This window comes from Myxine glutinosa, chromosome 1 (assembly GCF_964187855.1).
Source record: "Myxine glutinosa chromosome 1, kmMyxGlut1.1, whole genome shotgun sequence".
Classification (NCBI taxonomy): domain Eukaryota; kingdom Metazoa; phylum Chordata; class Myxini; order Myxiniformes; family Myxinidae; genus Myxine; species Myxine glutinosa.
In genome coordinates, this window is record NC_136261.1 from 344092735 (window position 1) to 344120308 (window position 27574).

The 27574-nt window shown below is 45.9% G+C and overlaps 1 protein-coding gene across 1 annotated transcript in view; it reads left to right on the plus strand.

The window, feature by feature from the left end:
- The first annotated feature begins 7874 nt into the window (after positions 1-7874).
- SNRNP27 (small nuclear ribonucleoprotein U4/U6.U5 subunit 27) overlaps positions 7875-27574 on the plus strand; it is a 51748-nt gene continuing 32048 nt past the window's right edge. Inside the window, exons 1-2 of the mRNA XM_068098023.2 lie at positions 7875-8062; positions 14616-14727. Coding sequence (XP_067954124.1) covers positions 8029-8062; positions 14616-14727 — 146 coding nt within the window. The 5' untranslated portion in view covers positions 7875-8028. The remainder of the gene's footprint in view (positions 8063-14615; positions 14728-27574) is intronic.

A 27574-nucleotide genomic window follows, 5' to 3' on the forward strand; every position in this document is an offset into this window, starting at 1 on the left:
CCCCACGATAAAACGATCCTTCAATCTTTGTGATCGTTCATCGTCACCAAAACAACAATCCCCCACCAGATGCTTGAGCCTGGCCACGATATCAGCTACCGTCTCATTGGGAAACCGAACCAGGTTGTCGAACTCATACCGCGATAACTGTGGTGACTTGCCTGGTTTAATATGATAATGCTGTGTCTTCACCATGGACTTTGTAGGTAACAGCATCATCCGACGGCCTCGCCAGCAGAATCAAGTCACACAGCAAACGGAAAACCTCTGCCAAGAGGGACGACAGAGGAATCGTTTTCTGCTTCCCCGCCTTGATGATGTCATTAGCGATGAAATAAAAGCTCAGCTTCTGCACAAAAAGTTCAACGTTGTCCCCAGCATACTCCGGGACCTTTCCATACGACATAGCCATGCTCAAAATCCTCGTCGCCATTTGTAATGTCTGTTATAATTATGCGGACATGCAGAGAGGATCAAGCACCATCATTGTTCCAGGCAACGGCAACACAGGCCTCACTTGGCCATACACGGCACGACAGAACCTCTGAAAGTTTGGTGAAGATCCGTTCAGCCATCTCTGAGAAAAATGGCGACACACACATAGACAAAGAGACAGACAGACAGACAAACGGCTCTCTTATATATAGTATAATAGTGGGGGCACCAGTGGGAATCCCAAGGGCAAGGACTTGTGTGACATTTGAACATCTTCATTTATATGCTGCACATTCAGTTTTACAAAATGGTTACATGGATGTAATTCACACAATTTATTTACTTCTGATAACATGTGAATGCATGTGCGTGCACATGGGAAATACAGTTTGAAATGTGTAATTACACCTCATGTAAAATGATACTTCAAGAGCTCAAATCCTCTACGTCTCCGCCCCAATCCCTCCCACATCACACACACTGCACCGGGCAGAGGCTCACACAACGGGGAGTGGATCACCCACAGGGGAGTGGGTCGCACACCGGGGAATGGGTCACACACAGGGGAGTGGGTCACACACAGGGGAGTGGGACACTCATAGGGGAGGGGAGAGGATCACGTTCACGTCGTTCATTAGTGGTCTCGTTCTGTTCCCTCATTCTTTTATTCATTTTGGAAATGGCAGTTACAAATGATCCTCATGCAACTCATTGAGACAGACTGACATAAAGAATCAGGAATGACCACCCACATGCCCCACATTCCGCAAGCTTGAGCTAAAGAAGCTCGGACTCATGGGACACATATGGAATGGAGCGGAGAATGTTCTGATGTCGAGAGCAACTCGCACCAAGAACCTGACAAAAAATGTGCGCAACACGTGACTGCACGGGATCACGAAGTACAGCAGCGGATCATATTCACTCTTTCAACATGAACACATCAACCTCATCTGCAGGTTCGGCACCGGCCTTTGGAGAAGGAATCTCCGCCCCTCTCCCCACGTGCAGCGTACCTAACAATTGCAACTTTTCATTGTGACTACCTCTAAAGTATGAAACATTCCGACTATCTTATAATAATAGAGCAAACGTATAATATGGTTATGTATACGATGGAAACGTCTTCTTCTTCCTCAAATTAAAATTAACACCCTTTTAATTAACCCTCTTAATTATGTTTAGACTGCTGAGACCCATCAGACCTTTGACGACCCTTTAATTCCCCCAAGACCCTTAAGACCACCAAGATAACTGAAGACCCAAAATACCATTAAAGACCCTGAAGACCCCAAAGACCCCAAAGACCCAAAACACCCCAAAGACCCAAAATACACTTAAAGGCCCCGAGGCTCAAAAAGACCATGAACACTCAAATGGCCCCGAAGACCCAAAATACCCTGAAGACCCAAAATACCACAAAGACCCAAAAACACCCTGAAGACCCAAAATACCGGAAGACCCAAAATACCACGAAGACCCTTAAGACCCAGAAGACACAAAACACCCCAAATACCCAAAATACCCTTAAAGGCCCCGGGGATCCAAAAGACCCTGAAGACCCAAATGGTGCAGAAGACCCAAAATACCCCGAATACCCAAAACACCCCGAAGACCAAAAAGACCCCGATGACCAAAAAGACAACGACGACCCAAAACATCCCACACACCCAAAATACCCTGAAGACACAAAAAACCCAAAGACCCTTAAAGATCCGGAGGAACCAAAAGACCCTTAAGACCCAAAATCCCCTGAAGACACCAATGACCCAAAATACCCTGAAGACCCTGAAGACCCAAAAGACCCCAACGACCCAAAATACCCTGAAGACCCAAAATGCCCCAAAGACCTTTGATGACACTTTAGACCAAAAAATACCCTTGAAGCCCCTGAGGCTCAAAAGGACCCTGAACACTCAAATGGCCCCGAAGACCCAAAATACCCCAAATACCCAAAACATCCTGATGACCCAAAACACCCTGAAGACCCAAAACACCCTGAAGACACAAAGCCCCAAAACACCCCAAAGACCCAAATACCATTGAAGGCCCTGAGGCTCAAAGAGACCCTGAACACTCAAATGGCCCTGAAGACCCAAAATACCCAAAGACCCAAAACACCCCAAAGACCCAAAACACCCTGAGGACCCAAAATACCTGGAAGACCCAAAGGACCCCGAAGACCCAAAAGACCCCAACACCCTGAAGACCCAAAACACCCTGAAGACCATATAGACCCTTAAATACCCAAAAGACCCTGAAGACCCAAAATCCCTTGAAGACACTGAAGACCCAAAAGACCCTGAAGACCCTGAAGACCCAAAATACACCAAAGTCCCTGAAGACCCAAAATACCACAAAGACCCAAAATACCCCGAAGACCCAAAACACTCCAAAGACCCTTAAAGACACTTTAGACCAAAAAGACCCTTGAAGGCCATGAGGCTCAACAAGACCCTGAACACTCAAATGGCCCTGAAGACCCAAAAGACCCCGAATACCCAAAAGACCCTGAAGACCCAAAACAACCCAAATACCCAAAACATCTGAAGACCCCAAACATCCAAAGACCCAAAACACCCCGAAGACCTAAAACACCCCAAAGACCCACAACACCTCAAAGACCCAAAATACCTGGAAGACCCAAAGGACCCCAACACCCTGAAGATGCAAAACACCCTGAATACCATATAGACCCTTAAATACCTAAAAGACCCTGAAGACCCCAATGAGTTGCATGAGGGTCATTTGTAACTTCCATGTGTGTCAAGTAGTGGGACATATACAAACCCCATCGATGGAATGAATGGAAGTTCAAACAGGATTACCTTTACTTCTGTATAATAATGATGAATTATGATGATAACTTATAAAATAAGAACGAAAAAATATCTCTTGACAATTTCCAGTCTGTGTTATTTGGGCGGTGTATGGTATACTGTTCCGCGATTTTTAAATATATTTAGGCAATTTCCCATCTGTGGTGATAAGTGAATGAAGCTCCGCCCATCTTCCCCACATTGTTGACTTTTTATTGTGGCTACGTTGAAATGAAACATTTCTTCTGTCCCTCCCCAGATAGAAGGACAGAATTTTCTCAAATTCTGTCCCTTCCCGCCCCCTTCCCTCCCACATCACGCACACTGCAACGGGGATTGGATCACCCATGGGGGAGTGGGTCACACATGGGGGGAGTGGGTCACACATGGGGGAGAGTGGGTCACAAACGGAGAAGAGTAGGTCACAAACAGGGAAGAGTGCATCACACATGAGGGAGAGTTCACGCGAATTTTTAATTTATTCAGCTGCAAATTTTTCATATATCTCGCCATTTTCCCATCTGTGGCGATACGTGAACGAAGCTCCGTCCCTCTCCCCGCTTTGTTGACTTTTTATTGTGACTACGTCTAAATTAAACATTTCATCGTGACGACTGTCATCAAATGGAAAAGTCCACCGCAAAATTTTCATATATCTCGGCATTTTCCTGTCTGTGTTATTTTAGTTGGTGTATGATGCATTGTGCCGCAAATTTCTAAAATGTCTCAGCAATTTCCCATGTGAGCGTGAATCTTCTCAATTATTGCTGAAACAGAGTCTAAAATCATCGATAAAAATGAAATCAGATGGTGAATTAGAGTCGAGATAAAGCCATGAGAGAGTCTCAATGGACTTCATGTTACAGGCCTTTGAAAATGCATTTCATTCTATAAACGGTAACTTTAATTGAATTTCCTTCGCGTTCTTTGCAACCGTGTGTAAAACCATGTTAGCGACTGTGAAAAATGAAATTACATTTTGAATTAGAGTTGAAATAAAACTGTGAGAGGAGAGCAAGACACCACGGGCCTAGAAACAGGCCTCAAAGCTATGCGAGTAAATAAAATGGTGGATATCTGTTTTTGAAGCCTCTCCCAGAATGGGTGGAGCTACTCTCTCAATGGGGTAAGCCACACCCCTGGACAGACAGAGAGAACCTACGGCTATTATAATATTGTCACGCGAATCCCTCGGTAAATACCGTAGGATCGCGAATGACCGAACGGCTTTACTTGAGGCGACGATCAATTACGTATTCGACTATAAAAGCGGGGGAGGAAGAATGAGGAGGAAGAAGCGGCAAGCGCTTACCTGTAGCGGTCCGACGGCAGCTCCCATCCTGGAGGATATGAACTCAAACGGGAACCCGGGGTAAAATGTACAAAAATAAACAGGTTTATTTCGGAACCTGATACAACGAAACGCGACGGAAGAACTAACTGTGGTTCCTAAACCGGGATCCTGCACTCAGATTTCATATACAGGACAAGGGGAGAACTAATAAAATTAATGTCCCATCGTGTACTTGTGAAATGTGGGTGTGAGTTTATCTGTCTGTATGGTGTGTCCGTCGTCCAACGCGGCTCCGTCCGGCTCCAATGCCAGCGCGAAGGCCTCAGTCCACCTCGTTCGCGCGCTCCGCTAGGTCCCGAGCGACCCGCTCAGTGGCCTCGTCTGCTTTGCAGCACACCTCGCTTGCAGCACCAAAAGTACCACGAAGGCCCAAAAGCACCAAAAGCACCATGAAGAACCAGGGACGACGCCAACGACCACCAGGGCCTCTCAATACGAAGAATGAAGAGCCTCCCACGAATAACTCAGAATGACCGGACCAGCACGAACTGACGAGAGCGAAGACTGGATACAAAGAAAGATAAATCTCCACGGATGGCTGGCGGACTTGCTCTCTAGTCGTAGTCAACATGTGGCCCTGAATGGGTTTCTTTCATCTCCTCTTCCTGTTCAGGCTGGAGTTCCCCAAGGCAGTGTTCTGGGCCCTGTGCTTTTTCTGGTCTTCATCAATGATCTCTCTGCCTCTCTTGAAAATCCTCTCTATCTCTTTGCTGATGACTCCACTCTCTGCCGCTCCATTCCTCATCCCTCAGATCGGCAGTCTGCATCCTCCTCACTCTCTGCAGACCTGGACAAAATCACAGACTGGGCAAACAAGGGAAACATGTCTTTCAATCCTGACAAATCTCACACTCTTACGATGTCTCTCCGAAAAGACCGACTGGACAACCCTCCCATCTACTTTCTGAATAATCCTCTCCAATAAGTTCCGTAACTCATGCTTTTGGGTCTCACTATCTGCCATGATCTTTCCTGGGAAAACCACATTTCCAAGCTGGCGTCCAAAGCCAGTCGCCGACTGGGCATCCTCCGTCGGGCGAAGTCCTTCCTTGGCACACCTAAGCTCCTCACCACATACAAGGCTTTCATCCGCAGCTCAACGGAGTACTGCTCTCCCCTCTGGGCTGGTGCTCCTGCCTCACACCTAGCTCGTCTTCACGCTGTTGAAACCAAAGCGTTCAGAATCATTGGAATCTCCCGCGATGACGCTATCTCCGAGGGCCTTTCACTTACTCACCGCAGGCAGGTTGGTGGTCTTTCCGTCTTCTACCGACTCCTCTCCGGCCTTGCTCCCCCAGCTCTCTCTGGGCTCTGTCCCCCAAATATTCCTACAGGTCGCACAAGATCTGCCTGCAACCCTCTTATGGTTAAACTGCCAAAATCAAGACTCTCTGTTCACCTTCACTCCTTCATTCCTCTTTTCTCCCGCCTCTGGAACAAACTCCCCTCACTCTCTGCAATCCCACTCCTCCCTCCAGGTATTTAAAACGGCTGTTCACCACCATCTCTTCATCTTCCCCAATCCAAAACCTTGAACTTTTCTACCCCCGTTAATTTACCCCAGATCCACTGTTTTGAAATTCCGACTTCTTTCCTGGAAGTCCTATCAGTGTCAATGTGTTTTATACCTCTCCCACCCCCCTCCCCTTCCCATGCCTCCTACCCCCAAGCCCTCTCGCTCCCACAGAACTCCTGATGTCCCTGCTCTCAAATGTTGTACTTGTGTGCTTCCCCTCTCTCTCCCATCTTGTCTCCCGTTCCTTTATCTTTATCCTGACACGTTTTATGTGTAAGTTTGTCTTTTTGTGATTAATGTTAGCTCTTACACGAGCCTCGATTTGTATACAAAAAAAACAAAAGCATGTTATAATGTCATGTACGGTCTGAACTTTTCAATGACCCGATCTAACATGTTATAATGTCATGCATGTTCTGATCCTTTCAATGACCCGATCTAACATGTTATAATGTCATGCATGTTCTGATCCTTTCAATGGCCTGGTCTAACATGTTATAATATCATGTGTGGTCTGATCCTTTCAATGACCTGATCTAACATGTTATAATGTCATTCATGTTCGAAATCCTTTCAATGACTTGATCTAACATGTTATAATATTGTGTACGGTCTGATCCTTTCAATGACCTGATCTAACATGTTATAATGTCATGTACGGTCTGATCTTTTCAATGACCCGATCTAACATGTCATGTCATGCATGTTCTGATCCTTTCAATGACCTGTCTAACATGTTATAATGTCATTCATGTTCGAAATCCTTTCAATGACCTGATCTAACATGTTATACTGTTACAAATGACCTGATCTAACATGTTTGTTATACAACAAAAAAAAAAACATGTTATAATGTCATGTATGGTCTGAACTTTTCAATGACCCGATCTAACATGTTATAATGTCATGCATGTTCTGATCCTTTCAGTGACCCGATCGAACATGTTATAATGTCATGCATGTTCTGATCCTTTCAATGGCCTGGTCTAACATGTTATAATATCATGTGTGATATCATGTGTGATCCTTTCAATGACCTGATCTAACATGTTATAATGTCATTCATGTTCGAAATCCTTTCAATGACTTGATCTAACATGTTATAATATTGTGTACGGTCTGATCCTTTCAATGACCTGATCTAACATGTTATAATGTCATGTACGGGCTGATCTTTTCAATGACCCGATCTAACATGTCATAATGGCATGCATGTTCTGATCCTTTCAATGACCTGATCTAACATGTTATAATGTCATTCATGTTCGAAATCCTTTCAATGACATGATCTAACATGTTATACTGTCATGCATGTACTGATCCTTTCAATGCCCTGGTTTAACATGTTAGGCCTATAATGTCATGCATGTTCTGATCATTTCAATGACCTGATCTTCCATATTGTAATAGTAATAATAATTGGAAATAATAAATAGTATAATAACATGACTCGCCCTGCCACTCCCATTGTAAGCGGTGTTCGGCCTATAATTAATATAAAACCCTTATCGTGTACCAGCACGAATGTCTGTATAAGGTGTAAAACAACATTAGCAGTTCTTGTCCCCCCCCTGCGGTGTAAAAGGTAACTAACGCTTTCAAAATATCCGTATTAATATATTACTTTGTGGATAAAACTTAGGATCTGAAAGAGCACGTTATAATTTAAGCAGATTGTGCTTCACAACGTTGAAGGAGCGAAAGCACAGCAGGAACTAAATATATTCGGAACTATTTGTGTTGAATCGCTTCCCCGGAAGTTACGCCAGTTACGAAGTTATCCTGCTTCCGGAAGTTTGAACCGAGGCTCTTTCGTCTTTGAAACGTTGTGCTGTTTCTTGCTTCGTTGTTGTGGGTTTTTCATTTGGTTTATAAACGATATTCTTCGTTTTACAATTTAAATCATGACAAGGAGTCGCAGCCGTTCTCCACGACGAGGTACGAACGCGATGTGCGAAGTGGAATTTATTTTATATAATAATGTGTAATTAAATTATTTAATATAGCTATAGGGCCTAATTTAATATTAAATGACATTTATAGTATATAAATTGAAAGCAAAACCGAATATCGAAGTCGAATATGGCCGTTTCAGGATCGTTTTAGATAGGCTATAAACATAGTATGTTGAATTATGATGATTGTAATACTTGTACTAATAGTTATAGCAATACCAATAGCAATATGATGTGCGTTCACGGTTCATTAAGGAAGGTGTTCTCATTTTTAATTCCCAAATGTGTGAATGTGAGTTGAAGGACAATTGCACATTGTTTATGCAATGTTGAATTCCGTGCACATTCATCAGCTGAGAAGATTATGGTGGTCATCTTTTGGGATGCTTGTGGCATCACTGACCTATATTATGGTCCAAAATGGACATCTGTCGGTGCGTAGGCAGAGGTTGTGTTTTCACCCCTGTTTGTTTGTGAGCAAGATATCTTCAAAAGTTATGGACGGATTTGGATGAAACTTGGTGGAAATGGGTGTGTGACGAGGACAAGTTTATTCGATTTTGGTGAAGATCCAGATCTACTATATTTTAAGTGCTTCTTCACCATGAGATATATACACCACATGGCCAAAAGTATGCGGACACCACATCTAATTAGTGGATTCGGCTGTTTCAGCCACACCCATTGCTGACAGGTATATATAGGTACGTGACAAAAAATTTCAAAAACGACGAACTCCTTTGCAACTGACTGGTACCATTGGAAAGAGCATGAAAATACCATTAAAATGATACACAGATCATTGTCCTAGGTCTAATACTAAGAGAGTTAAAGCATTTTGACATTTACCAATTACTTGCAATTTTGGTCCTTTGTAATCAATGGAAACAAAGGAAAAATGTGTGACCTTTTGTCTGCTTTTTCTTGAAAAATGCACATTAAAATGCTGTAACTTCTTTGTTTTTAGACATATCTCAATGAAATAAAAGCATTTTAAAGCATACAAGGGCAACAAAAGTGATGTGAAATTAATTTAAATGTAATTAATTAATAATTTAATTCATTATTAACTAATTAATAATTAATTACCATGTCGATATATACAGAACAATATGATGTCTGTAGCTTCCTTCATTGAACATGTGCATGTAAAAATGCACCCCACTTAAAATAATTTTGGATTGATCCCTTAGAAAAGAATATTTCTAACCAATCACATCAATAGTCACTTCATACATAATTATGACAAGGTTATATCTCCACAGATGAGATCAGCTGCAAGAGCATATTTTGAAACATCGTAATCCTCAGCGTTGTCTTCATAGTTCTCTCCTTCAAGCCAATATCCCACACGGTATGTACTGACTGATAACAAACAAATTTAATTAACAACACAAACGTGTGATTGCATGCATGTCATGACATGCATGAGATGCATGAGCTGTGAGCGCACGATGCACCGCGACGACATTTTTTGGAATTTCCATCCACGACACGTTTTATTATTATGGTCAAACACAAGGTTTCGGTGCTCAAATTAACTAAATATTAAAACTAGATGTGGATAATTATATAAACTAACACAATAAATTGGTTTCAGAACGATATAAACTTACCTTCGTCAAAATCGGTGAATGGTTTTGACAACCCAAACATGCTGCAATAAATTCACCTACTTCTCGAAGTCGGAAAATAAAGGTTGGAAGACGAGGTCAAAGGGGAAAATCTGTACTACGTCATAAGTATTTCCGGTTCATCCAAGAAAAACAAATATGATCTCTGCAGCGATAGTACTAGAGGGCTGTGCAGACAGCCGAGATCGCTGGCAGAACAGGTAGTGGTGCCACAGCGACGCGCTACTCAGCAGCCGATAGTCACGTACCTAGTATATATAATCAAGCACACAGCCTGCAATCTCATAGACAAACATTGGCAGCAGAATGGGCCGTACTGAAGAGCTCAGTGACTTTCAACGTGGCACCGTCATAGGATGCCACCTTTCCAACAAGTCAGTTCATCAAATTTCTGCCCTGCTAGAGCTGCCCTGGTCAACTGTAAGTGCTGTTATTGTGAAGTGGAAACGTCTAGGAGCAACAACAGCTCAGCCGCAAAGTGGTAGGCCACACAAGCTCACAGAACGGGACCGCTGAGTGCTGAAGCGTGTAGCGCATAAAAAATGTCTGTCCACTGTTGCAGCACTCACTAGCGAGTTCCAAACTGCCTCTGGAAGCAACGTCAGCACAACAACTGTTCGTCGGGAGCTTCATGCAATGGGTTTCCATGGCCGAGCAGCCGCACACAAGCCTAAGATCACCATGTGCAATGCCAAGCGTCGGCTGGAGGGGTGTAAAGTTCACCACCATTGAACTCTGGAGCATTGGAAACGTGTTCTCTGGAGTGATGAATCACGCTTCACCATCTGGAAGTCTGACAGACGAATCTGCACAAAGCGATGTCCATACAGAGATGGTTTGTCGAGATTGGTGTGGAAGAACTTGACTGGCTTGCCCAGAGCCCTGACCTCAACCCCATCAAACACCTTTGGGATGAATTGGAATGCCGACTGCGAGCCAGGCTTAATCGCCCAACATCAGTGCCCGACCTCACTAATGCTCTTGTGGCTGAATGGAAGCAAATCCCCGCATCAATGTTCCAACATCTAGTGGAAAGACTTTCCAGCAGAGTGGAGGCTGTTATAGCGGCAAAGGGGGGACCAACTCCATATTAATGCCCATGATTTTGCAATGAGATGTTTACATATGGGTGTTATGTTTGGGTGTCCACATACTTTTGGCCATGTAGTGTATGTATCTATGGCTAAAAAAGACATTTTAATTCGGCTGAAACTTGGTGGGCAGGTTAGGTGTGTGACGAGGACTAATTTTATCGTCTTGGTTGAAGATCCGAATCCAGACTGGATCGAATAATTTTTTTTCAAATCTCTTGGTGATTCTTCACCATTGAAAGATTGGGCCAAAAACGATGTGTTGTACTGTATAGCACGATATCTCAAAAAATGGTGGACGTATTATGACAAAACTTTGTGGATAATTTGGGTAGGTGACAAGAACAAGCTGATTCGATTTTGGTTCAGGTCTGGATGCAGACCCGGCCTATCGGTTATGGTACAAAACGTAAACTGTTCCGCCTGATGGAGGTGTGCACTCGGGGGAGTGCCATTTTATTTTCCCCGCGTTCACAAAGCGAAAGGCGGGGTGAAACCGGTTTCACTTCTGTCACAAGCGTCGGTTTATGATTGAGGGACAACTTGGCCTTGGTTGAATGTTATATTTTGAACACGAATTGGAAAACAAACTTGTAGTTTAACAGTACTTTGGCTCTGAATTCGACCCGATCGCACATATGCACAAACGAGTGAGATTAATTTATTTTTTTTACTCTATCTGCCTGGCTGTCAATGAAACAAAATTGAAAATCATTCCATATAGGAAACTTACTGTTTTTATTGATTTCATAAAGATTACAAACAGCCACGAATAACTAATGTAACGTGTTGATTTTGTATAGCTCCAGACATTTCTCTCAATCAAGCCTGTGGCATGGAGACTGGGCCGATTGATCTCCCAGGAGCGACCCAGAGATCCCCGCATCCAGAAGGGTAGTACCCCTGCTTTTACAAAGCTGGGGCACTAACAGGGTTAGAGAGAGAAGGGACAAGAGGGAAAGGGAAGACAATTTTCATCCAATTGACCTAGTCTGGTGTTGGCTTAACGGTTAGGGTGCTGACTTGGGATCCTAGGATCTTGAGTTCTAATCCCAGTCGATTATTGAATTAACGGACCGATGCATGGGGAATCCATGTGGAATCCATGGGGACCGATCGGCACTCCGACAGAGCCTGTACTGCCCTGACAAATATGAATGGTGTAGATTTGACCCCTGACTTGCGTTGGGGGTTACAACCACCGCGAAGAGACATTCCTGGTAGTTTCTCTAATGTAAGGTGGTGTATCTTTTGTTAAATAAGGTTGTGTATACGTTGGACTCTATCTTTTACACCTGAGGTGGAGAAGTTTCTGTCAACCCTTTACTCTGACTCTGTTACTGGACCGGACGGCGTCAGCTCATGTGTCCTCAAAACCTGCTCTGCTGCTCTTGCACATCCTCTCTTTGCCCTTTTCACGCTGTCATTTGCGCTAGGTCATCTTCAATCTGCTTGGAAGTCAGCCAACATCACTGCATTACCTAAACTGGAACGGCAATCGGTACCTACGCCAGGCTGAACAGTTTACATCTTGTATACCACTGATATGCCGGATCTGCATCTGGACCTGAACCAGAATGCAAGTGGATTGTTCTTGTCAACTAAACAACTCGTCCACCTAGTTCTGTCATAACTCATCCAAAACTTTTAGAAATACCGTACGATTTCTCGTCTTTGGTCCCATCTCTCAATGGTGACTGAAGAAACGCTTTACATTTTTTTTTTATCGTATCCAGATGGGGAACCGGATCTTCATCAAAATTAAATCGATTCGACCTTGTCCCACACCCAACCTGTCCACCAAATTTTGGCTGAATCCATCCATAACTTTTTGAGCAATCCTACTCACACACAGACAGGGGTGAAAACATAACATCTGCCCACCTTTGCTGGCGGGAGTATAAAGTTGAAAAAACAGATCCCCTTAACGACAGACTGATCAGCTTGCTTCCAATCATAAGCAAGATCATACAATCCATCATCACAGTTGATATGAAATCCTTCCTTTTCTCCAACAACCTCATCTCGGATCATCAATTTGGTTTTAGACCAGGTTACTCCACCTTTGGAAATGCTGCTTTTGCTCTCCCAACAACGGATGGAGTCACTCAATGTCAGATATAGGATCAGGGATTTCTCTTTAGACATGTATCTAGCATTCACTAAAGTCTGGCACCCCGCCTTGCCCTCCAAATTCTGTGTATGGCATCCAAGGCCAACTCCACCAATTGCTTCCTAACTTCCTATGCTTTTGTTGACAGTGTATCTTGACGAAATCCTTTCATCTCCTTCCACTAACAAGGCTGGGCCCATTCCTATTCCTTCTTTTTATAACTGATTTTTTCTGACTGAGAAATCCCCTTTATCCATTCGCTGATGACTCCACCATCTACCGTGACATCCCTAATCTTTCAGGTAGGCAGGCTGCGGCCTTTTCCCTTTCCACAGACCTTAAAAAAAAAAATCACAAGATGGTCAAAGACTCGGAATGTCATTCAATCCTGACAAAACTCATGCTCTCACTATCTTTGAAAAGACCATCTGGCAACTCCCCCTCCCTCCACCCCCAATCTACTTTCCTAACAATTCATCTGAGAAAGTTCAGTCATTCAAATTCTTGGGTCACACTATCATCGGCCATCATCTTTTTCGGGAAAACCACATGTTATAGGAAGCTGGCCTCAAAGGTCAAACACGGACTGGGTAAGTCCTACTTTGGCACACCTGCGCTCTTATCCACCTACAACCTTCATCCGCATCTTGATGGAGTACAGCTCTCTCCCCTGGGCTGGCTCCCCTGCCTCGCAACTTACTCAGCTTGACACCATGGAAACCAAGGCCTTCAAGATCATTGGAATCTCCCATGCTGAAGCTGAGTCTAAATCTATAACTTTCCCATCACAGACAAATTGGTGGTTTATCTGTGTTCTGCCACCTCCTTTCTGGTCTTGCAACCTCTGTGCTTTCTGCAATTTGTCTCCCTCCTCCCCCAGGTTTCTGCAGGGTGCATTCAGTTCACAATCAACCCCTTTCTGGTGAAACTCCCAAAATCCAGGATCACTGCTCACCACCACTAATTCTTTCCTTTTTTTTTTTCTGCCCGTGGAACTAACTTCCACATTCTCTTCAATCTCGTTGACCAATTGGGAATAATTAGCAGATATGAACACAAATAACAGCATTCAAGACCGCACCATATTTAAGGAGATACAATATGTGATACAAAGTTACCAATTTATCGCACAACTTTCAAAGAAAACTGACTTGTGAATATTTAATAATGACAAACCCTAAGCTTCTTCAGTTTCCATGATAATCAGGCAATGAAATCCTGAAACCACCTTTTCTGTGCATGTACTGCCTGCAAGGTAAGCAAGCTAAAACAGTGAATAGGTTAAAAAGTAATGCAAAGACAAAGAGAGCAAGGGCTTTCATCAATCACTTATTTATTTTCATATACAGTACTGCACACGCATATATTTTGTTAGGTCATCTCATTTCGCTCCTCAGAGATTAACTTACAAAATGTGTTATAATGTCTGGACCTCTATCCTTCTGTCAAGTTTCTGCTATTTCTGCTACTGCTCCCTTGTCCACCCGGCTGATTGTTCTAAAACTTGGCACATGAATACAAGACAGTAGCCCGCACAATCGCTCGGGCTTTAATTTTTCAATTTAAGATCCTGGGCGCTCCAGGGGGTGTATTGGTGGGGTGGGGGTGGGGGTGCAATCTGTTCTTTCTTCAAATCTTAGCAATCCTTTTATTCCCTCTCTAACGGTGATTAATGGTTTCCTCTATTCCCTCCCATAGCGGACCGACGGAGATCGACATCCAGGGACCGAGAACGGCGACGGCGAGAGCGAGAAAGGGAGAAGGAAAGAAGACGCAGTCGGTCGAGATCTCCTTTTCACCGACGCTCTCGGTAAATATTGTAGCATGTGCACGGTCTGTTCTGAGGTCCATACCATCCCGGGTTTCTGTCCTCAAGGTGAACCGACCTGCCTGAATAGCTAGATTTCAATGCCATAAGTGGGGCCTTATTCCTGCCCAAACAAGTTTGACTGAGCGAGCAGTTTCTTTTTTGTACGCAAAACAGAGGATCATGGAAAAGGGGAAACACCAATAGTAGAGTATAAGTAAGAGTGAGGTCAAAGGGCAGAGGAGAAGGTGGGCGAGCTGCATACAAGCTCAAACACAGCAAGAAGAGAAAGGGGAGAGTGGGGATGAAACAGAACGGGGAAAAAGAAATGACAACAAACAAAGTAAAAGAGGTGAGGGAGAGGAGTAAAGATTGTAAATAACCTGGAAAGATGGAGTGCTAGGGAATGGGTTATTTTTGGGGAGAAGTGTGCAGGGGTATGGATGGGGTGACCTGTGGTCGTGGTGAACAGCTGTCTTGCAGCCCTGGAGGGAAGAATGGGTCGAAACAGACTGGGGAAGTTGGTTCAACAGGGGAGAGAAAAGAGGAACAAATGAGTGGAGTTGAGCAGTGAGCCTGGAGTTTAGGAGTTCAACAAGAAGAGGGTTACTGGCAGACCATGTGTGCCTTGTATAAACCTTGGAAGGACAGAACCAGGAGGGAAAATGATGCAAAACCAAAAAGGAGGCGGTGGAATACAGAGAGCCTATCAACCTATCTTTGATGTGAGAGTAACAGTACGAGACACTTGGCTTTGTCATGGGAGATCCTCGATTTTGAAGGCCTTGGTCTTTTTTTCTGTATACTCGTTCGAGGCTCTTGTAAGACCGAACACATATAACATATAATCAAGGGAGCGGGAGACAAGAGGGTTAGAGAGAGGAAAGCACAACAACTGTGGAGAACAGGGACATCGGGAGATCTGTGGAAGGGAGAGGGCTGGGGTGGGGTACATGGGATAAACAAATGGACAGTACTTGGACTTTTAGGAAATAAAATGGAATTTGAAAAAGGTGGATTTGGGGTGTATTAACAGGGGTAGAAAAGATCAAGGTTTTGGATGGGGGAAGGTAATATATGGTGGCGAACAACTGTTTTGATGACCTGGAGGGAGGAGTGGGGTTGAAGAGAGTGTGGGAGTTTGTTTGAGAGGAGGGACAACTGCCTCACCACAAGATTCAGCGCACCATGAATGGGAGAAAGGGTATGACAACTGAAGATGAGATGGGATAAATCTGTGCATGAGAGAGGGCAGTTTACTTTGGAAGAATTCCCAGGGAGAGTTTGTCAGAGGCAGTAGAGATGGGAGACCAGTCCAGATGATTGATGGCTGCTTGCAGACCGTGCCAGTCAGCTTGAGTGAAATGCCAGACTTGTCAATGCTGAGGAGGCTCTCTGAGAATGGCCAGAGAGATGTCCACTTTAACAAGCACATGATCAGAAGAACCGATTGGAGCAGAAGAAGAGCAGCAGACGTTTGCAGGGAAGTTTGTCTTAATCAAGTCTAGAAGAGAAGATCCTCCGTTGACTGAGATCCGGGTTGGGAAATTGACAGATTGTGTCAGTCCCAATGAGTCACAGAAGTCCTTTACTGAGGTGCCATGGCTGGTGCGAGAGGAACCCACACCCAGCCAGCTGGCATGATGACAATTGAAGTCGCCACATATGAGGAAGAGAGAGTTGGGATGAGTGGATAGAAGTTGGTCCATGTTGTCAGACAGTGAAATGTAAATGGAGTCATCACTGTTTGGTGTACGGTACAACATGCATAAGCAAAAGGTGGGAGCGGAGGGGAAGCCGTAGCCAGACGTACTCCTGGGGGTGGGGTGGAGAGATGGCAGTGTAGGGAGAGTGAGGAATAGAGTTTTTGATAAAGAGAGCAACTCCACCACCAGGATGAGGCTCAGATATATCATACCGGAGGAGGGAATAACCAGTGAGAGATACTAAGGAGTCATAGACGTCTTGAAGGAGGTAGGTTTCCGTTAAGCAGATCAAATCTGGTTTGTGAAAAGCAACCTGTATTGGAAAGATCAGTCAGGTTTGAGTGAATGCCCTGGATGTTTGAGGTCTATACCATTAAAGTAGAGGGAGGGGGAGCATGGGATACAAGAGAGGGGAGGTGGAAGGGTAAGATGAGGGAGGAGAGGGGAGGTAGGGAGAGCAGTTGACAGTTTGTTGGACATTTGCAGAAGAGCTAGGAGAAAGGGAAGGATAGGGAGGACAAAAAGCGAGATGATGATGGGATGAGGCACAGTGAGAAGTAATTTGGGAGGGGAAGACAGAGCAAAGTAGAAGATTGGAGTAGGTGGAGGAATGAGTTTAGAGAGAGAGGAAGGGTGGAGGAGGCAACTTTGAGGAGGAGGTCTGAGAGGGGAGATTTGAAGAAGAAACGTGATGGCGGAAATTTGAAGGGGAGGGGTGAGTGGCAGTTTTGAAAGGGAGGGTTGAATGTTGGAGTTTTGAAAGGGAGGGGGGACTTTTGATAGAGTTCCTTTATAGACAGAGTTGCGACAACCCCAGATTTGACGCCATTTTGTTTCCATTGTGCAGCCGGATTCCCCAGAGCGGTGCATGCAGTGTCCCGTGCATGGGCATTTATATTGCATGTATAGCACAGTGTGTGACGAAGGAAGGTGATTGAAAGCGATGGAATAAATAGAGGGATATTGATATAATAAGTTAAAGTAGAGTGTGGAGAATAATTAGAAATTAGGATTGCAATATAGGTGTGAAAATTAGGGAATTGGAAATGCGAAGAAATAGCAGAAGTTTTAAGTGGGAAGGAGCATGCTGTTTACTCGATCGAGTGTGTTTGTCTGGACCAAACTCTCTGGTATAAAGTAGGTCGTCTTTGGAAATCCTTTACAGAACTATTCTATTATATCAGCATTTTGTTATATCACGAGTGCAAGAGAGAAAAAAAGTATTTTACAGTTCGTTATATCGAGCATCGACTGTAATTTCTCGTAAGTGCTGACAAATTTGTCAGCATGTTGCACATGAGGCCCTTGTTTGAGGAGTTTAATTCTTTACTTGACTATATGCACAACACGTGTTGTACGCTTCACACACACACACACACACACACACACACACACACACACACACACACACACACACACATACACATACACATACACACACACACACACGCATAGATACACACACACACAAGCACAATAAAAATCACAGGAAGTAAACTTTGTCGCTGTATATCACAGAAAATTACATGTATATTCTTTTCTAATCCATTGACGAGTACACACCGGTTTCTCTTTGCATGACTTTGCAAAACATACAAAATGTACACGATATAACATGTACGTAACATCATTTGCTTCCGGTAAAATGGACTCTAGAATATAAGCATTTCATTCCTTAGCTTTGAATTATCAACCATTGTCATTGTCAAAACCAAGAAATCTGTTCACGATTGGCATGGATTGTACACAAGTAAGGAGACTGATATAATTTCTTTCTAATACCATTTCATATTGGCTTTGAAGAACATTTGCTTCATGTTTTTACACAGTTCAAAGGGCTATTTGCACACAGTAGTGAACAAGTCAAGCATCCCTATCCACTTCCTTTTCTTTGATGCCACATCCTTTTACTGACATTTTAAAGAAGAACCAAACAAAAATGTTTTATTAATTCAACCCAACATTTAGAATGAGAGAAAAGGCACCGCCTTCATAATGTGTGCTTTTTGGCAGGTGCTAAACATGTGTGACAACAATTGAATGATTAATATTAATTATTAATATTAATATTTGATTAATATATTGATATACAGACTTGGCATTTAATATGGAATATTTTTTTGTGGGGGTGAACTTACTTTTCAAGATGTCTTAGAACCAAAAGTTCATTGGAATTATGTTGAAATTATTCTAGATTTTGTTAATGTGACCTTTAAAAGAAAAAAAACCCACATTTGACGTTTCGAAACAAATAAATTGATCCTTGAAAGTGATGTAAACTGATATCAAACTCAATTCATGGACAGTACTGCGTTAAACTTCTGTACGTTTTCCAGAAGTATCTCTTTATTTTGCACATTAGCCAAATTTTTTTTTAACAAAAACAAAAGTTAAATTACGACTGGGATTACGGACAGTAAAATTACAGTTCAGTACTTCGTGTAACCCCCACGAGCATTCAGGAGAGCACGTACATGTTGAGGCATGCTGTTCACGAGATTTGCCAAGGTTTGGACAGGAATCGCTTGCCATGCAGTGACAGTAGCCTGCTGCAATTCACGCACAGAGGTCGGCTGCTGGTCCAAGTGGTCGATTTGACGCGTTAATTCTGCCCACAAGTTCTCTATCGGATTCATATCCGGGGACATGGCAGGCCACTCCATATGCTCTACACCACGGTCAGCAAGAAAGTGTTGGATCATGCGAGCACGATGAGGCCGTGCATTGTCATCTTGGAAGCCAAAGTTTCCTCGAAAGGCTGCACGAGCAAATGGAAGCAATGTTTCTTCCAGAATGGCCCTGTGCTTGAACTGGTTCAGGTTTCCATTCAGAACAACCAGGTCAGTTTTTCCCCCTGCATGAAAAGCAGCCCAAACGGTCACCCACCACCTCCAGCTTGGACTCTTGGCACTATACAATCCTTGTTGTAGGCTTCATGCACTTGTCTGCGCACTCGGACGTGGCCATCTTGACGATAGACCAGAAATCTAGACTCGTCACTGAAGATCACGTGATTCCAGTGTCCTGACTGCCATTGACGGTGCTCTCTGGCCCACTGCAATCGGCGCTGGCGGTGTTGTCTGGTCAGGTGTGGCTTTCTCAGGGGACGCCTGGCACGATAGCCTGCTTGAACCAGTCGTTGGTTGACCAGCCTTCTGGATACAGGCACATTTGTCAGTTGCTGCCACTCAGCTCTAAGCCGATTAGCTGACTTGGTACGGCCATTGCGGACTAACCGGTGCTGCTGGCGATCATCCCTCCTTGTGGTTCTGCGGGGATGTCCTGGCCTCGGTATTGGAGTAGGGACACCCCTCTGAGCATTTCGTTTCAGGATCTTTGACACCTGACCTTGAGTGATGCCATACTGCCGAGCAATAGCACAGTCTTTCATGCCGTAATTTCGTAAAGCCACCACTCCATGACAAACAGCATTGTCAAGTTGACGGACCATCTCCAGAGGAAGCGGCAATAACTTTTGGAGACCTGCAGCAGTTGTTTTCCACTAATACAGAACGCAACAACCCTTGTATACCCGACTGTGAAGCCAATCGTCAAATGCACCTGTCCGTACATTTTGCCACGCCACCTGTGATGTAATCCTGTTGTTGACTTCTTGCTGCGACAGACAATCAGTGACATGGTTCTTTTAACAAATAAATCACCAAAGTGTAAAAGAAACTCACCAGATTGATATACTGAGTTAAGAAAGTAAACCCAAGTGAAGAAGAAAAAAAAATTCCATATTAAATGCCAAGTCTGTATATTAATATATATATATTGTTGCGGACACGGTTAAAGATGTTATTTACCGAGCGGTGGTATTGCCGCGACCTAACAGTTCCCCCGATTCTTCCCCAACTCACCCGATTCCCCCAGACGTTGGCCAAATCGCGCTATGCCAAATCAATGATAGAAAGGACACGACGACTGGGAAAGAGGAAACGACGCAAGGGGTACAGTTCTCAAGACCTCCGGAGGAGGGTATAATTACAGTGGTGGAGAAAAGGGGTAGATTACAAGGCAGTGAGGTAAAGACACAGAAGAGATGGGCACTTAATTACCGTCTTATCTTATCCCAGACAGACCACAGACAAACGGAACAAGGCTGACTTACACAGGGATTGATGGCAGGAAGGGACAGGTAGGTCGATAGCACAAGGTGCACCTTGGCTCGGGGACAGGATAAAGCACGGTCCAGAAGATGCGGGGAGGCCTCACAGCGCTCGGAGGGGACGTCTTTCTTTCTCCAAGCTCAGCGCGCATCTGACGTCACCTCCCTCTCTCTGCGCATGCTCAGCGGGGAGTGACACGCCCTCGGCTGGTTGGCTCCGCCCCACTGGGGCCGGTCCGCCGCTTCCATTGGTTGCGGGGGTTACCGGGCTCTGCCCTTGACGAGGAGCTGACAGGGAGCCCCTATTTGGTAACCCCGTCGAGCACATGTTCGATGGCGGCTCGTTGGGAAGGCCTGGTGCCCTCCCAACACCCCCTACCAACCAAGCCGGAGTGAGGACGCGCACTCCCTGCGCTCGTTGTCGTTGTTGTTGTTGTTGTTGTTGTTGAACTGTGAGGAAGAGCTGCGGGGAGGTATTGGGAGGTCCTAAACTTCCTAACGGTGCCATACAATCACATTCTGGTGCAACGAAGGGTCAGAATTAATGGAAACGAGTCCTTAACTGACATAGACTAAGAATAACTAGCAAGATGTCCTATAGTTGTCTTACATGAGATGCGGTGAACCTGGGCACGACATTTAATGGGGGAAATAGGGGGAGGTCGGGTCTACAGAGTGTTGTTTACAGAAAATGGGACTAGGGAATGGGGGATTGGGGATAGTTGGGAAGTATTGAGGAAATAGGGGAATATTTACAAGCGGATATGGATGGATGCAAATCCCATATCCGCAACAATATATATATTGATATATATATATATATATATATATATATATATATATATATATATATATATATATATATATATATATATATATATTGTTGCGGAGATGAGGACTGTATTTTTTTGATTGTGTGCTGTATTGTTATTATTATTGTTTATTCTGCGCCCCCCTACCTCCGGAGCTGTGTAAAGGTGAAAGGGCATCCCATAATTAGTCCACAAGCATACACGTCAGCCAAATAATAGAATACCCCTGTTTGATAGTTATCTCTTATTCTGTGTTTTAGGGTAAGGCTGTGTCTCCCATTAATTGAAGTACTCCATTGCACCAGTGAAAGAGAATAGATCCCCTTTCATTCCCATCCCCAAAATCTCCATTCCCTTTTACATCCCCTCTGGTGATTGCCAACCCTCGATTGCCAATTACCTCCCCTCCAATAACCGCCATTGACCACGAGGCAGGGTCGGAGAAGAAAGGCGTGTCTCCACCTCGTCATAGAGGGGAAGAGGGGCGTGCCCGCCCATCGTCATCAAGGGCGGAGCTAGAGGGCCGTGCCGACCAATCAGGGCCGAGGTGAGCACACCGATGGGCGTGTCAGGAAGGCCGGCGGCTTGATCGCTGGAGGCGCTATAAAAGGCGCGCACGCAAGAAGCAAGTGAGAGAGTCGTGAGGAGTCAGTCAGTGGAGTCGGTGGTCAGTTGGTTGCGCTGGTTGCGGTGAGGAGTCGGTGGTAGTGGTCAGTTGGTTGCGGTGAGGAGTCGGTGGTAAAGAGTGAGTGGACCAAGAAAGAGTTGAGGGTTTGGACCAGACGAGTCGGACAAGGCCTGGCAAAGCACGCGACGTCCACAGCAGCCACAACAGCAGCTTGGGGGCCTGAACGGCGGTTTGGAGCAGGGCCGTGAAGGAACGGCGGCTGCTAAACGCGCCGGTTGTGCTGCAGGACCCCCTTGGACCTTCCTCTCCCTCCAGCCATCCACCTCCTGCCTTTCCACCCTTCTTGTGTACGTGAGTTTGTTTTGTTTGTTCTGTCCCTGGGTTAATTAAGTCTGTATAAGCTAATAATTGCACTGTCTCTGATTCTTCTGTATATTATTTTATTATCTTTCCTTCTCCTTGGTTACTTTGAGCATGTAAATAGTAGGAATAAATTTAGTAGTATTTCCAACCTTTTTGTCTTCTTCTTCTTCTTCACATCCGTGTCGCCTTTGTCTTTTCCCTATTGAATAGCTGCGGTGCGATCCGGCCAACGTTTGGGTGGAATCGGGTGAGTCGGGGATCCTGTAACGGTCGCGGTTGGACCATCCGCTCGGCCCATCATAACATCTAAACCGCGATCAGTAACAATTGGTGTCTGGGAGTGAGATTCGGGGCCCGAACCAAATTTTTAAAACATCTAAAAAAAAAATTTGGTCAAAATTTGGAGCGGCCGAAATTTGTTTTGTTTTACAAAACCTGAACTTTGAAATCGCGCCATGGCTGGTCAAGGCGACGGGATGCCGGTGGGAGAGATAGAGGGGTTAGGAGTAACCCAGGATCAAATGGAGGGGAGCAATGAGGAGGCGGTTGAGGGAGTATCAGGCGCGCAAAATGGCGTCCTCGCGCACGTGGGTGTAGCGGCACCAAATTTTGCCGCGCCCGCGACAGTAGCAGCGCCGCCGTTGGATTCGGACCTTTTGTTGCTACAAATCGGGGCCCTTATGGACAAAATGAGGGACGAAGCAAGGGCTGATAGTGAGAAAATGGAAAGCAGAATGTTGGGGGTAATGAGGGACGAAGTAAGGGGTACCGGTGAGGCGTTAGACAATGGGATAAAAGAGGTAAAGAATGGGTTAACGGGGGTAGAAAACAGAATGGCCGCTCAAGAGAATCAAATGGAAGGGATGAAAAAGGGGTTAGAGGGGTTAGAAAACAGGATGGAAGGCAAATTGCGGGAGATAGGGGAGCAATCCGCCCGAGAAATTAAACAAATGGGAGAGCAGATAGAGGAGGTAAAAATCGGGTTAGAAAGTAAACTGGATGCTCAGAGGGATGAATTGGGACAGATGAGGATGGCATCTACAAAAGGGATGGAGGAGATACGACGAGGTGTGAGTGAGGAGGTTTCGGGGCTACGCGAGGAGGTAAAGCGAGGTGAGAAGCGTATGGAGAAGGAGGTGAGGAATAATACGGCTAGGTTACAGGGGGGAATAGAAGAGCTGACTGAGGAGGTGGAACAGCTGACAGAGGGACAAACGGAGTTAGTGGAGCAGGTTCAAAGGAACACTGCGGTACTCGGAGGGTTAAAGGCGACACAAAAAGAAATTAAAAACGAATTAATAGCGACACAGAGGCAATGTCAGATGGTACGTGAGGAACTGACAATGAGGGTGGACGAGGTGACAGAGATAATGGAGACAAAGGACCGGCAGGTGAGGATGCACATAGAGACGGTCACGGTAGCCTTAGAGGACGAACTTGAGGAGACGCACCGATAAATAAAAGAGGTTAAACAAAAATGAGAGGAAGTGGAAGAAGAGGTGAGTGAAATTAAGAAGAGACGGACAGAAACTAAGAGAGAAATCCAGGAGGAGGTAATGGAATTGGTACAAGGTCGGTGCTCAACTCATAATGTGCTGCTCACTAACCAAATAAAGAGTTTGCAGGTGGCAAAGGAGGTGCGGAGACGAGGTGCCAAGGTGAGTGGCGATATAATCGGAAATGTACATGATGTGAGGAAAGCTTCAGTCGGCTTGGGGATTGGTTTGGATCCGGGTGTTCGTGAGAGGCCGTTGGTGAAGTTTGCGACAGGTCTGGTGTGCGAAAAAAGAGGTGTGCGAGAATGTCCGACCATGGGGTGTGTGAGGAAAAAGTGCACGCCGAGGAGTGAGTGTGCCGTCAAGAGTGAGTTGGTCGAAGCGCGTGTGCGAGGGGGTACATGGAAGCGTGGTGTGGTAAGTGTTACGGAGGAAGTAACGAAAGAGTGTGCGCAAGAGGATGCGCGAGATAGGTGTGTAACGGACAGGTGCATGGGGAAAGAGTGCGCTGTCAAGAGTGAGGGAGAATGCACGCCTGTGGTGAGTGTTACAGAGGGTGTAACGGGAGAGTGTGCGCAAGAGTGTGCGCGAGAAAGTTGTGTAACGGACAGGTGCATGGGGAAAGAGTGCGCTGTCGAGAGTAAGGGTGAGTGCGCGACCGAGAGTGGAGGTGAGAGTAGTGAGAGTGACACGGAGCGTGAGTTGGTTGTGACAGGTGAGCGAGGATGTACACCTGGAATGGAAGGATGCACACCTGGAATGGTAGAGCGTGTGTGGGAATGCACACTTGAGTTGGTCGTGAGGCACGTGGTTGGGTGTGCAAGTGAAAGCACACCTGTGATTGTCACAGAGGAGGTGACCGAGGAAGGGGCGCGAAGAGGTGTGTTGGTGAGGTGTGCGAGCAACGAATGTGTGCCAAGGTGTTCGGTGGTCAGGTGTGTGACCAAGTCGGTGAGCGGAATGAGTGTACCGAGGTGTGTAAGGAAAGGTACGAGGAGCATGGGAACAGCTGGAGGTATGAGCAAGAAAGGGGTAGCGTATGCATGTAAGCATGCAGGTGAAGCATCGACGGTCACCGGGTTAGAGGTTAGAACGACTTATAGCCGAATCGGGCCCTCGGTGCGCGTCGGGCAGCTTCGCGTGCCGCGAGGACCAGCGGGGATCCGAACCACGGCGGTTTCGAAAGAACCGCCGTACGCGATCCACGCTGTGCCTCGCTTGGAACGGCCGCGTCCGGGCTCCACTAGGCGGAGTGGGCAGCCCGATAGGAAGGGTCGTCATGGCGACCACTTTCTATTGAGACGTGCCGGCAGGTCGAGATCGGGACATTGGATGGCTCCACGCCGAGGTGGTGCGTGGGATCTCGGCCCGGGTAAGCCCCCGTCCCTGCCACGAATGCGGGACGTATCCAGCCGCTGGCACAAAACAACCCGTATTCATTGCTCGGCTGTACGAAGCCGAGCTTTAGAAGGGAATTGGCGCACCGAGAGGATCTAATAAGTAGACGGGTGATGAGGATAGTGTTTTGGCCCCGAAATTAGAAAAAAAGGCAAAATTTGATGATTGGTACGGTGATTAGCAGTAAATGGCAAATTTTTGATTTGTTGGAATTTGGTAAGCAAAATTTATAGTAAGAGATGCCCCATGTGATGGGATGGCCAATCCACCATCCCTCACAAGGGGGGCAAAGGAGCTATAGCTTATGGGGTTGATGGCAGTGAAAACTAGCCCGGGTGGGTTAGGATATGTGTGTAGGGATCTAGCGAAGATGACCTTAGGTGACGTTAAGGTTAGTTAGTGACAAGGATACCTGTAGTGGGGACGCAGGTAGATTAGCGTGGATGATAATGACGTGGGAGCGCAATAGTTTAAAGGGACGACTGGGAAGCGCAAGTTTCAGAGGGGAGTAGTTAGCTGAGATGATGCCGTGTGTTTGAGGATTGAACAGGTGTGATTGCACAGGTGTGCAACTGAACAGGTGTGTGGAGCAGTGTATGAGTGAGTGAAGGTGATTGTGTATTGTGCTGACCCAATGGTCCAGGAAGAGGAGGAGGGTGCAGGTGGCACCAGGTGATTGCACAGGTGTGCAACAACAGGTGTATGTGGCTGTGTGGAATAAATGGTAGTGTGGAATAAATGGAGTATTGGAATGGATGGTCGTGGAGTGAGTATGGTGGAAATTGTGGAGTGGAGTGGATGGTGCGAAGGTGTGAATGGGGGAAGAGTGGACCCCCATCACGGATACCCGAGGCGGGTAGTGTAAGTGTTAGGTAGAGGGTACAGGTAAATTGGGGTTGGATATTGGCATCTGTGGTGCGGGTGAAAGAATGGTCTTTGGATGGGTGCATTAGTGTTGTGGAAATGGCTGGGCGTGTAGCCTGTTAGTGTGTGTAGTTGGTTGGGCGCTCCACCACTGTGAGGATGTCGGCCAGGTGAGGCCGCAGGTGGGCTCTGGGAGCCGGTAGTAGTTGTGTGGATGGGGCCCGAGGATCCGGAGGACGGACCCGGGTAGCCCAGTGCCAGAGGGCACCAAGGGGTGACAGAGCCAGGAGAGGGCCTTCCCCAGTTAGTTAGGTTAGGGTGAGGAGCTAGGTAAGCTCGGGTGGCAACTGCAGTGGTGGAGGTGTGCAGGTGGGTAGACCTGCTGGGAGAGCTACACGTCGCAGCCCAGAAATTGTGCGAGGGCACCGGGAGATGAATCGGGGGAGTGAGACCCCAAATTGAGAAGCACCACAGTTTGGTCAATGGGAATTGGTTTTTAGAACCCATAGTGTAAGTTGGCCAATGGATTGGCAGGGAGAGACCCCGGGTAGTGTAAAGTGTGTTAATGTCATTTAGAAAGTAGTTAGGATGAAGTCTCCTCGCACCATCTGCATCCACTCACCTGAGGTGACAGGAACTCCACACCATGCCATGTTTTATTATTTTTCATTGATGCAAATGTTTGGATTGTGAGACGCATCATGACGTGGGTGTGACATTGTGCGTAATTCCATCTCTCCCTCCTTATGAGGATTGATGACGAATTGGGTGATGGCAAATTTTGGTTAGAGGGATTGTTGTGACGAATTTGGTATAGAGGAAATATGGGGAAGACGTGACAGTAGTGACGAATTTGTAAATGGGTAGATTTTGTAAATATGGGGTAAGGGCAAGGGTAGTGTAGGTGACAGGGGGGTGACGTACGGTAGGGACGAGCTTTCTCACTTCGCCCTCCGTACGCATTTCGCCTTGCATTGCCTTATTGACGTGTACCCTTGTGACCTTACCCCTCGCTCATTTGTCTTTCCCCTTTTGTCTCCCACATGACCTGTGCGCCATTGGGTGCCGAGGGGAGCGTGCGTGAGTCCTCCATTGTGCGCCCGGAATTCCCAGAACCAGCTGTCTGCATCGATGCACCACATTATGGACCACATGTCTGTGGCCGAGCACCACTTATGGACCCCATGGGTTGGGGCATGGCCCCTCTGCTGGAACCGGCCATGAGGGCCCGAAATCTTGCTGGCGGACCTTGGCCACAGGGCACCGATGCCCCACAGGTGAACCACACGTAGTCGGCCCTGTGGGCCATAAATAACGAAAATAAAAATGGACACATTGGGTGCAAGTTTTAATACAAATAGGCCGCCAGTAAGCAAAGCAAAGGAATGACAACAACTGGAAGAAATCATAATAACCAGCAGAGGGAGCCGAAGAGCAAGAGATCACCTGCAGGGTTAGGGGTTGTTGATTTA